General features: G+C 17.9%; 3 protein-coding genes across 3 annotated transcripts; all 3 read right to left on the bottom strand.

The window, feature by feature from the left end:
• Window positions 1–4,615: 4,615 nt before the first annotated feature.
• Window positions 4,616–6,300, bottom strand: MKS88_000198 (PIR protein; the record flags this gene model as incomplete). The annotated part of the gene is made up of 3 exons (XM_067219284.1): window positions 4,616–4,786; window positions 4,966–5,397; window positions 6,250–6,300. The coding sequence occupies 3 exons, from the start codon at window positions 6,298–6,300 to the stop codon at window positions 4,616–4,618; spliced, it is 654 nt and encodes a 217-aa protein (XP_067070372.1).
• A 2,748-nt stretch (window positions 6,301–9,048) lies between these two features.
• Window positions 9,049–10,006, bottom strand: MKS88_000199 (uncharacterized protein; the record flags this gene model as incomplete). The annotated part of the gene is made up of 2 exons (XM_067219285.1): window positions 9,049–9,783; window positions 9,917–10,006. 2 exons carry the CDS (start codon window positions 10,004–10,006, stop codon window positions 9,049–9,051), a joined length of 825 nt encoding a protein of 274 aa, XP_067070373.1.
• A 1,984-nt stretch (window positions 10,007–11,990) lies between these two features.
• MKS88_000200 (uncharacterized protein) lies at window positions 11,991–12,924 on the bottom strand (the record flags this gene model as incomplete). Its single annotated transcript, XM_067219286.1, has 2 exons — window positions 11,991–12,710; window positions 12,838–12,924. 2 exons carry the CDS (start codon window positions 12,922–12,924, stop codon window positions 11,991–11,993), a joined length of 807 nt encoding a protein of 268 aa, XP_067070374.1.
• Window positions 12,925–14,223: the final 1,299 nt, after the last annotated feature.

Genomic DNA, 14,223 nt, shown 5'->3' on the forward strand with positions numbered 1-14,223 from the left:
GAATATGATACTATATAATTGTAGGCTGGTATTTCTCCACTTTGTACTATTATATTAGTGGATACTAGAAATATATTGAAGTTTTCCTCTATAGTATTCAAGTAATTTAATCCTTTTAATATTGGATATCCTATTCCTAACAAGATTAAAATAATAATTACTTAACTATAAATCCATAGTCTCTAAATTTTATCCTTTTTAAAGCTATATAACAAATACTCCTTTTTTTTTCAAGAAAATTATTATAATCTTTTTTTCTAATCCATTTTTTTTCAAAATGAAAATGTTTTCCATCAAACAATCTATTTTTATAATCAATAACTTCTGTGTAATATTCTTCCTTATGTAATATACTTCTATTTATTTTTTTGTTTTTTCCTTTGTCTACTTTTTCCTTATTATATATTTTTTTTTTTGGTACAGCTGGTTATTTTGTATATCTTCTTTTAGTCTTACATAATTGCAATCCTTATTCTATTTATATTTTGCTAGTGATCGATAATTTCTTGTATTTAATCTCTACTAAGGTTACAATTTTTACTCAGTGATTTATTAAATGTACTCTAAATGAACAAAATATATATTCGTTGTTTAATGTAATAAATAAACTAATAGTAAAAAATTGTCTTAATAGAAATATAAGACGAAAAATTTTAACAATAAAAAAAAAATATATATATATGTATTATTTTACCATATACTTCTTAAAATGGCATGTCCATGTTAAAGGTATAAATGTTAAGATTTTTATAAAAAAAAGTAAATTAATTTTTTCATCCATCATATAGAACCTTAATATTCTAATATATTCAAAAAAAAGGAAAAAAAATGATTAATAATATCATGATTTTGATAAAAAAGGATACTGTAACAATTTATTTAATATTTGTTTTCTTATTATTTCTTCTTTTAATATATAAAAAAATGCAAATCACTATAATTTACTTTGCGCCATTTACAAACAAAAGTATATTTTAAAATATAATACGTGATATTTATCACAATGTTATTTAAAGAAAAATTTATTTGAATATTTTCAATCATATTTAAAATATATAATTTAATTATTTAATATAGTTCACTAGTTAACTAATATTTTTTATTAATAATTTTCATAATAAATTCAGAAATAAATAGGTAATTTCCTGTTATATAGAATTACTAAATTAATGTATTATATCAAATGCAGAGAATATATATATATATATAATATATCTTTCTACATATTAAGACTAAATTTAATAATATAAAGGAAGATATCCTACGAATACTTATATTTTATAATCATTGCATTTCGGAAAAACTAGTTAATTTTAACAAAATGTTAATTATTTTTAAAATATAATAATATTAATAGTAAATAAATAAAAAAATACATTTTGAATTATGTCAGTTGTAACACATTCTTTAGTATATCCCTGAGCATATAAAATTTTTTGTATCCTATAATGCATTTATGAAATATAATGCATAAGGTGCTAGGAAATTTAAGAAGAAATATATATTTTATAGGAATAAAAGAACGAATTTTCTTTTATGCACCACAATTTTTAAAAATTACAAGTATTATATTTAATTTATACCATATTTTGTAAATGAAATCTTTTAAAATTCTATTATATATTTATTTTAATTAAATATGGACATTTAAAATATTTGTTTATAAAATACAAAAAAAAAAAAGAAAAAGGTAATTATTTTAATTAAATACATTATAATAGGAATAAACTTTCTTCAATCAATTATTTTCCTATTATTTGAATAATACTAATGCATATCTTTTTTTTTTATGAATTATTATAATATATGTACTCAAAAAAATTTTATAAAATAAATTTAATCAACAATGAAGAAGGTATAATAATAAAACATTATATATTTATACTCCTTTTCTCACTGATAAATTATTATAAAACTCAAAATTAATAATCTTATGTATGTCATTCTTTCTAGAATGTAAATTCTTCTGTAAAATTTTTTTATCATTTCCTATAAACTACACCGTACGGCAAAAACTACTTTATATGTATATTTACAATAATTACAAAAAATAATAAATTATAATAAAATATTATAATATTTAATATTATGAAAAAGAAAATTAAAGAAAGAAAAAAAGGAAAATAACATTTATATGATTATATCAATGGTTTATATTTATATTTTTTATCAATAAATTTTATCTTCCGCATAGAATTATTATAAATTATTTAATACATAAATAGTATTTTTTTGTAATGCTTTATTATAGAGTAAATTAAATTAATATATTTATTTCTTTAATGTATTACCTGTTGATATTTATTTTTATCATTAGCATGTTGTATACATTCTAAACTTAATATGTAATATAGCATAATAATTATCATATAAGGAATTTTTTTTTTTTTAAATTTAAGTATTCTGTTCTATTATATAGATTTCTTAGAATGATTTATATGTTAGCTTATATAATATTCGTAATTCAATTTATTTATTATTTCAAATAATATTTATTCAAAAGTTTCAAGTTTTTTTAAGTTAAAAGATTACTCTATAATACTAAAATTAACTTTTTCTGATAACAATGTACATTTATATTATATCTAAATAATATTATAATTTGTATTTTTATTTTCATATTTAATAACAAAGCCACTATTATAATAAATTTCATATTCTTATAATCCTAATAAACAGTAATATATAATAGAAAAAAAGGAACATCTGTAATTGCAATTGGTAGTTAATTTATTCTATTATTCTTTATAATTTTTTAAGAATTATTTAACATATTCGTAAGTTATTTTATTTATTTTTTTATATCAATTCTGGCAATTTCTCATATTCTGAATAAATTTATCAAACAAAATTTTTCACAGTATATAATCATATTTATTTTGCCTATCATACTCTCTTTCGGAATTCTTTATCACTTTTATATATTTCACGTCACTCAAGTTTACCTAGATACTTTCTTCACATAGTTCTTTATTTTTCAAATGTATTAAAAAATATTAAAATATTAATCCAACATTTAGTTTGTTTTTCTATTGTCTGATTTTTAATGATTTATCTTACATTAAATTTTTTATTTTAAAAAAAATACAATTTAGTTTTTTTATATATTTATTTCTACTTATGAGAAGCAATTATTTATACTAAATAATTATAGTATACAGCAAATTCAATAATAATGGAAGAAATTTTTTTATTATTGGAGTAATATTTATTTAACTATATGAAAATATATTTTAAGTTTTCTTAAAAGTTCATAGCAAGATTAATACAAAATCTAACATAACATTAGCAACTACTAAATTATTAAGGATGGAGCATATATGTTTATAATATTATTCATAAAATAATTCATTTCATATATCTTCATAGTTTTGTTATAAACAATGCAATAAATTATAAATAACTTCCCATATATATATAATAATGCTATATTAATAAATACGCAACATAATAAATTTTCAATGTATATATAGATCCCGTTTATTTTCTTCTACCTATTTAAAAGACACCTTTCTCATTCATAATTACATAAAATATATATATTTAAATTAATTCTATATATATAAATAAAAAAGTGAAACTATTTTCCATATTCATGTACTAATAATAATAATTATTCGTTTTAAAATTAAATAAAAATATACATTTAAATATTTAAAATATATTAAAATAATTTGAGAATGATAATACTATTGTGCTAGATATGCAAATTATAACATGAAAATTAATAGTACAATTTATGTTACAACAATATATTTATAATTATATATTAAAATCATTCGTTATCATTTCCTTACGTTCTTAATAGAAATAAATATTATTTATTATAACTGCCGATTTATGGAGAACATATGTATGAATAATATAGGACAAAATTTAAAAACATAATAATATAATTTATTATAATAATTATTGTATTTATAAAAAATAAAATAAATGTTATTTATATATCGTTATAACATAATTTATACATTATAGTTTATAAAAAAATGTAGTGTAATCTCATTTGCACATATACTATTCATATACCGGAAATAAAAATGTTTCATAATACTTTTTTTCTATTTATTTAAAATTATTTTAGAAAACCCACTATTGATTGTTCTGTTCAAAATAATTGTTACAACCTATTTTTTTTTACTTTTAAAATTTAATGTAATAATTCGAATTTCATAAACATTTTAACTACTGATGATTGTAGTAACATAAAATACAGTGATTTCTATAATTTAAACTAAGTAGAATAATCATATAAACCTATTATCTATATGTTATATAAAATTATTTAATTAATGTAATTATAGATAATAATATTTTGCAAAAGAAATATATATTTTTTTAAGTAAAATATGTTATATTTATTATATATTTTTTTACTAATCTATAATATAATGAAATATGTCTAATAGGTTATAAAAAAATTAGCATTAACTTTAAGGTTCTATATTAATAAGCATAAAATATTATTTGTGCAATATTTCCATTTCTTAGTTATATTCTCATTATATCATTTATTATTCTTTTTACTATATAATAGAATATTCCAAGAATTAACTGTTTCATTTTTTACATCATAATGAAAATATAACGCTAATCCAGAAGTAAATGTAAATTACTATTTTTCTACAGAATGATAACCTATAGAAATTCTTCCGTTTTCAGAATGTAAATTTTCATTTTCACAATATCTTTCTAATAATTCATATGATTCTTCTGGAATTATGTTCTCTATTATTCTTTTATTTTTATTTAGAAGATTGTGAATCCGTGGTCCAAGGGGACTAAACTATTATATAAAATGAAAAAGAATGAAATATTCTATATATATATAACAATAATAATATATTAATAAAAATTAAGTATACCTTTGTTCGGACTTTTTATAATTTTTAACGATAATTTATATAATACCTTATACAGAAGAAAAAAAGTAATAAGAAATGCACCCAAAAGTGTAAAACTAACTGATATTGCAGTCTTCAATTCAAGTGAAATAGAACAAGAATAGTGAGTTGTCTTTCTATCACATAAAAAAATGTCACGTGTATCATTTTTTAACAGTTCCCACAATTTCTCAATGTACATCTTCCATAATTTTATATTATTTTCGCAACTAGAACCATTAAATATATAATGATTTTTTTTTTCATTTAACCATTCATTCAATAATTCACAGTACTCAGTATCACTAACACTATCATTATCACTATCACTTATTAATATAGATAATGTATCCTTCTTTTTATAATTATTATGAAGCTTACAACCAATTTCATATAAATTATTATATGTATCCCTTATAGTACTTAAAAATTCATATGATGTTCCATAAGGGCTAAGGTTATATTCTTCATCAAAATATTCTAAAATTTTATCTTTCTTACTTGTTTCTAATATCTGAAAATTAAAAATAAAAAAATAAAACTAAATACAAGTAAGAAAATACAATTATATTAAACGTTTTAAAAAATTAATGCTAAATAATATATACAACATAATATTCAAATTGATTCATAACATTTTTTAGGTAAACATTAATGTGTAATTATATATTTACTTCCATATTTAAAAAAGTCTATTAAATGTTATTAAATTAACAGTGAGAAATTGTAATATTCCTATATATATTTGTTTTTATTTTATTTAAAACGCATATTCATATTTACATTTTTTCCTCCAATGCTTAAGAAATTAAAATATAGATTTTTTTTTAGCACATAAATTTTTATTAAATATTAACAATGAAATAATAGAATATAATTTTTTTATTAATACTTCTTTTAATATTTTAAAAAATAAAAAACGATTTTTATTCTAAAAATCTTACGAAAGCTGATATTTGTACATTTTATGCATTAATTACTTATTATATATATATTCAAGAATAAATTGTTATTTATATAAAAATTTAAATAAAGTATTATTTTATATAAAATTTTATATTTTCCAATAAATCTATTTCAAATTTAGTTCTTAAATATTATTTATTTATAATGATAATAGAAAAAATATAATTTTTTATTTTATAATAATTCAAAGATAACAAAAAACATATAATAATAATTAAGATAAGTGCTTTAATTTATCATTTATTATGACATAATCCGTAAGCAACAAACATATATATATATATTACATAATTTTTCTTATAGTAATAAAAATAAAACATAAAAAAATGATTGAATTATTCTATAATTTTTTCATATATTATCATATTTAATTTAAAAACGTTATTAGCGCAGACTTTACTGCCGCTTTAGTATTCTTATATTTTAACTGTAAAAGGTATAACCTAATCATTTTTTCATTTAATTTTTTTTATATTTTTGTATATGTATAACATCAACTCATGCAGGTAGAGATTAATAAAACATAAAAGTTCTTTTAAAAAAAAACTTTAAAAAAAAAAAGCAAAAATTATTGTTCCGAACTAATTATAAAGATTTAGAATTATAATAACTTTAATATTGTAAAAATTAGAAGAATTAATAAAATCCATTTTATTTCATAGAAACCCTTAAAAAATAAAAATTTTCTTCTTGGTCTTAAAACTATTATAAATTTTTATAATTAAAACATGAAATGCATTTCGGTAAATATAATAATATTATACGCACTGATGATAATTTATAGATATTGAAAAACTAAATGGTGTAGGTATAATTAAAAAAATTTTGAATATTACTCAAATTCATTTTATATTTCCCTAAATATATGTAAAAAATAAAAAGTATCAATATAAAATGGAATTTTTATTTTTTTTCGAAATAAACAAAAAATTTTAATATTATTAAATATAGTTAATATATAAATTATAATTTCTGTATGCTTTCTTTCTCCACAAGGCTTTATCATTTATCAAGTTTATAAGCAATATTTTCGTCAAAAATAAAATTTGGAATTTTAACAATTAAACTAAAAAAATAATGTATACATTAAAAATATGCACTTTTAAAAATTCATATTTTTTATATTGAAATTACTAAAATTTGAAAAATATATATATTTTCATTTTCAATCACATATGATGATGCTGACTTTTTTACTGTTACTTCGTCATTTATATGATAATATTGGTAGTGAAATATAATAAGGACATAAATATATATATAATGTATATTTAAATACAAATTTAATTATGTATATACATCGCAATGTGTAATTAAAATATAATGAATAAATTATTTTGTTTAACCAACATTAAATATAATTACTAATTTTTTTTTAGTAATTAAATTTTTTTGAGCATATTTTTTATTATATGTAATTATTAACAAAAATACGATTTAACTTGCAATTATGTTTATATTTAGAATATTTAAATAAATCACTTAAAAAATGTCGGTTAATAATATAGTAAAAGCAAAATTAGCATGTAATACGCTTTCATTAATATATAAATATATATATAATATAAAATTTTCTCTCTAAATAAATTCTTTTCTCTTTAAAAATATATTTTATTAAATAATTTTTTTACATTAATATATAGATTATCATATTATCACTTAAGCATAAATATTATTCGTATATTTTTATATATTTATTTACTTTGTATTGTATTATGAAACAAGATAATTTAATTGTACTAGAAAACGCAATTTTAATATAAGTTAAATGTTAACATACACTTATTTGGAAATTACATTGCTGTTTTTCATATTACTTTTATATATATGATTTGAAATTTATGTAGTTATATATGTGTTTTAGTTATGCGTAAATATTTAGATGTTAATTATAAATATTAATTCATATTAATTTTTTATATTATTCATTAAAATTAATTTTTATATATTTATATAATAATCCATATAGATTCCTTATGTATATTTGTATTTTTTCCCTCTGTTTTGAATATAAATAAAAATTATAACATATTAAGGATGCAAAGAATAAGAGAAAGATATTAATTTAATATTTTATTATTAATTGGTTTAAGTAGCATAATATACAGGACACTATAATGTACCTGAATGTTACATATAATATCAATAAATTTCATTAAATTTAATGTAATTATTAGCAAAATACGACAATAATAGTACAAATCACATTATGAAATTATATATAATCTTTCCATCATATCAACCCCAATTAATGATATTTAGAAAGAAATCTAACAAATAATCTATTGATATTTTTTAATTATTTCCCAATAGTTTAATCATATAATAGTATAATAAATAAATATATAGATTATTTAAAGATAAATTTTAAATATAACATTTATTCGAGTAATATGTGAAACATTCCGTAAACATCACAAATATATAAATAATATAACATTTCAGATAAATACTTCTATTAATTGTAATGATTTATAATTTCGAAGTTTATGAGCATTTATAAATACTGTAAATTTAAAAAGTATATTTTTTCTCTCTATATACGTAATTTCACATTTAGACTATATAAAAAATTAATTCTGTTGAAATGTCTTTTAGAACTCGCACCTTATGTAAAATATTCCGTGTAAACTATATTTTATGAATAATTATTTAGTTTTTTTTTCTATGAAAAAAAAAATATATGTATGTATCACTGTAACAAAAATTATTCATATACATACACTGAATGCAAAAAAAAAATATTTATTGTTAACATAACAATATTGATTTATTTTCTCGAATGAACTAAGCAAATAATCATTTTATACTAGATCCAGGTAAAAAACAAAAAGCAAAAAATTCTAGTCGAATAAAAATTAACACACTCCAACACAATTATATAATTTATTTCATTATATATTAATTTTAAAGCATATATGTATATTATTCATGATATATATTTTAACATTAAGCTGTATATATGGAAACAAATTATTTAGTTAAGCTTAAGCTATTCCTTAAAATATAACTTAAAAATTATTCTGTCAAAAATTCAAATTAACAAAAGAAATAAGAACATATTTTTTTACTGTCTCGCGAAAAAAAAATAGGTATATATAGGAGTATTCTTAAAATATAAATAGTTACTGTTAGAGTTGTTAGGTATAATACCAAAGATTTTACTATAGGTTAAATTCATCTTTAAAAAAAACATATATTATTTCTTATTTATTTTTTTTTTGAACTTAATATTTTCATATTTTATAACTTTCTTATAGTAGTAAATCATTCCTAATATAAATATAACAACAAATATTAGAAAAGGTAAACAATAAATGAAAATATTTGCTGCACGTATTTTATCTGAATTACCCCATCCTCCTATTTCAAACAAGGTACTCAAAATCCCCTCTAGTGTATATACACTACCTTCCTTAGTTAAGCTTAACAAACCTAATGAACCCAGTAATCCATCTGTTACAAAATATTCTAATAAAAGATCTAATATGGGTACAATCAATACGAAGAAAAATAATAGAACGAAAACAAATCGTATTCTGCGTTTTTTACGTGATAATTTTTTATATTCCTTATCTTCAATTTCCTTGATGTTTTTAAGGTAATCTTTATAATCAAGTTCTTTAAATATTTGTTTTTCAAAATTAGAATATTTTTTTGTTTTAGGTATATCAGGTTTATTTTTATCATTATTTTTACAGTATTCTTCAATGTATAATGAACTTAAACGTGATATTTTGTGTTTTACATTTGCTTCTTTTTTATTAGTAGTTACACATTTATTTTGTTTTTCTCTATTATGTGGCAATTCATCTTCAAAATTTACAGAATATGAATCCTTATTCGGTTTATATTTTGCTAGTAATCGATAATTTATAATATTTAACTTTCTACTTAGTTTGCATTTTGCATTCAAATTATTTTTCGAAGTGTTCTATGAAATAAAAGAAAAATGTAAATATTCCTAATTTAAATGGAAAAACATTCTCAACCTAAATAAATGCATAAGTACATATAAAATAATATAATATAAATAATACAAACGTAATTGTATAATATGATCACACCTCCTTATTGTAAAAGTGACATATCCAAGTTAAAAGTATAAACGCTGAAATTTTAATATATAAAAACAACATAAATTTTTGTTCCATCATGTATGCTTCTAAATCTGTAATTTATTAAGAAATAATTATATTTATAATAAAGTATTATACATTCAACTACAAATTGTACAATCTATATTTTTTCAAATTTTGTTTATTATTTCTTCATAGAAACTTAGTTATATATATACCTAAAATTCATTTTATATTGGGGAACAAAATAAAAAAGCTTTAACAATATATTATAAATTTTTAATAGTTTCGTTGTGAATAGAAAAATTAATTTCAATAAATTACAATAATATTAATTCATTTATAAATATACAAAAACTACAAGTTAAATATTACATATAGTTGAGGAATTAAAATTTTTTTTTAAAGATTCTTTTCAATGTACAAAAAAAAAATTTGATATAATAATATTTCAAAATGGTCATTTAATTTACAGCATATAACGTATAGAATATAGATTAATTGAAATATATTTTGTATTAGGATAGTAAATTCTAATTCTAATAATATTTTCCTATTGTTAATTTTAATCTTTATGATTTTACACTTTGAAAAAAGGTGTTATTTATCCTAAAAATATTAATCATATTATCTATAAAATAATTGCAAGAATTAATAAAGTAACTCATAACTCGTACAATGTTTTTTGTTCTGTAAAATATAGCACATTTTAATTTTTACATAAACTTTTATATGAGGTTATGATTTACAGTATATTCAAGAAGTTCAATATATAACGTACTACTCAATTTACGAAAAATTATATATACTTAAAATTAAATAAAAGCTTATTTTTCTGTTGTGTCGTATTTTAAAATAATTTCATTCGTAATTAAATATAATATGTTCCACTATTTCAAAAAAAAAAATTTTAAATTAATCTCTTCAGTGTTTTCATTTTTTAATAATATATATTTTATGTAATATTAACACATTGGAAAAATTAAAAAAAAAAAGGATACAGTAAAGTTAATATATGAATGTTTCATACAATTACCATAATTTAAAAATATTACAATTAATATAAATTTACCTATGAGATTAGCATACGGAATATTATATATAAAATAAAAATATGGAAGTGTAACAATATAATTTATCATAATATATTAATATTTATAATAACAATTTAAGAGAAAATAAATTAGTTTTTGTTTGGTTTTTCACAAACATGCTTTGATAGAAAATATTTTTTACAAATACAGATTAAACAATGAATACAAATAAATACAAATGTTATTTTTAATATTACTTACAGATAAAAAAATGATATTTTCCATTATTACTACTGATATATAATATAAACCAAATAACATCTATTATAAAATCATTATATTCGAAACAAATACTATAAAAATCCTAAATTATGTATTATTTTATTTTTAGAAAAATATTATTCTTTGATTAAATAATTTAACAGATTAAGAACAAAGAAAAAAAGGTAAAATTTAAAATACTAATTTAATTTTTCAAGAAAAAAGAGAACAAGTATCGGTACAGTAATACAATTACTTAGTTTCATTATGAAAAGAACGGAGAACGTTATTTGTTAATTTAAATATAATAATTCATTTTCTTAAAAATCAAAAAAAATAATAATTTTATACTAGAAAATTATAATAAAATATAAATCAGTAATATTTATAGTTAAAATGTAAATTAACAAATGAATTAAATAAAATAATATTAATTATTCCGTTATATATTAATTTTAGCGTTCAAATATATTTTTTTTGTTTAAATTTTCATATAAAGAACAATATATATATATATATGTATATTAAGCCATAATAATTAAATCATATGAAGAATACATTAAATTTCATATTAAAAAATTTTTACGTATTCAAATTCACAAAAAATGTAAAAACATATTTTATTTACATATACATATAAATACAATTTTGCATATGTACATTCATACATAAAATATAATCGATTATTCTTATATTTAATATGTCATTAAAAATATTACAGATAGTAAATAACATTAAAGACTTCTTTTCCGAAGTAAACATATTTCTTACCATTCATTGAATGCTTTCAAGAACTTAACTTTTTTATGTTTTATAACATTTTTATAATAATAAAAAACTCCTAGTATAAGTAAAATACCCATTATTAAGATAGGTACACAATATATTAAAACACTTTGGGCTTTGTATGTTACAGAAAGATTTTCAGAAAAATAAGTGATCCAGGAAGAGTTCGACGCGGTTCCAGAACTAGGTAATCCAACCCCCGAACCAGCTGATGTATTATTTTCGAATAAGGTAAAAAATTTCATCAATAAATTACCAATTGATAAATCTAATACAGGTATCACTAATGTGACCACGAACAATAGTGAAAGCAAAAAAAGTCGTAATCTATATTTTTTATGCTTTAATTTTTTGTAATCCTTATCATTAATTAACAACATTTTATTAAAAAAAGCTTTATCGTCAAGTCCATTCATTATTTTTTTCTCATAATGGTTATATGATTTATGTAACATAGTACATTTATTTTTCATAAGTTGATTAATTAATTTTTCCTTATATAATAAACTTCTATATAATTTTTTTTCTTTTTCTTTGTCACATTTTTCGTTTTTTTTTTTAGTATTATGCGGTATCTTCAATTCTAAATCTCTAACATTTGCAAAAATACCTTTTTCACAGTTTCCTAATAATCGATAAATTCGTTTACCCAATTTTCTACCAGAACCATATTTCTCATCCAAAATTTTGTTAAACCTGAACTAAAAAACAAAAAGTTAATATTTTATATATAAGCAGATAAATTTTCCCATTCCAAAAAATTAATTAATAAAAATGTACAATAAAAATACAAATAATACAATATTCATTCAAGAAGTATTAACATACCGTGTCACCGTAAAAATGATATATCCAATTTAAAACGATAAACACATAAATTTTGACAAAAAAAATAAACTTAACAATTTGTCCCATGTTATAGATCTCTGATATTGTAATATATAAAAAAAGTAAAAAATTAACATCAAGTTATACTCTTTAACAATAAAAAATTAACCTTTTTATTTTTATAATATTTTTTCTTAAAAAATTAATATATGTAGCATATTTTATTACACAGTCAAAATAAAAATGCCTAAAAGAGAATTCTATAAAATTTTATAATTAGTGTTATTTATAATAAATTAACCTTAATTAAAATAAAAAAATTTTAATTCATACATATATATCATTAAGATATAATTTAATTACATTTTAGGGTAATTAAACAAATTTTTTTCTATGATTTATAATTATTTGCAAATTTTTACTTTATTTACAATATGTAATGTATAAAATATAGATATATGTTATTGTACTAGTTATTTATAGAATAATTACTACTTTTATATTTTCTCAATAATTATTCTAAATTTATTAATATTTTATTTTATAAGTGTATTTATTATTAAAAAAATGCTATTATTTGCAACAATGAAAAAAATTATTAATAAATTCAAAAAATATAAATATTCTAAAAAATTTCGTATTTTGCCAATTATAATACATGCTTACTTTTATGGTGTAAAACCTATTTATAAGAAATCGAATTCCTAATTTAATGTATGTTTTAAGCGTAAAATATATACATTAAATTTAAAAAAAAAAGCGATATTTTAATATTTTATTATAGTTTTAGAATATTTTATTTTTCAATTAAGGCCAGTTTACACCTTTATTTTTAAATGAAAAATATTTATATTAATACACTAAGAAAATATTTTTTATTAATTATATGTTTAGAAAAAAATATTAACACAGTGAATAACAAAAAACGTATTAAATATAATATTTGTATAAAAATATCGTAAAAAATTTCATTAATATAAAAATATATCAGAAGAAATATATATACAAATTATATACGGGATATATCATGCACGTAACACATAAAAAAACATAACAATACATATTACTCTAACGCATGCTTTAGTAATTTTTATATTTACAATGTTAATCGGAAACTATTATTTTTATATATTCTTCTAAAATTATATAATGCCTATAATAAATATATTTTAGAGGTAAATCAATATAAATAGAAATATATATATAAATAATAATATTTTATTAAATATAACATTATGATACTTTTATTATTTTAACTTTCATACTAATTTCGTTATAAAATTTATTGAGACTCTTATTTATTTTGTTCTATGTTTTCTCACAATGTGAACAATCCATATTTTTTCTATTGTTTAGTCTTTCCATGTATAACACTTTTTATTCCAT

Source organism: Plasmodium brasilianum, assembly GCF_023973825.1.
Source record: "Plasmodium brasilianum strain Bolivian I chromosome Unknown PB_00_06, whole genome shotgun sequence".
Classification (NCBI taxonomy): domain Eukaryota; phylum Apicomplexa; class Aconoidasida; order Haemosporida; family Plasmodiidae; genus Plasmodium; species Plasmodium brasilianum.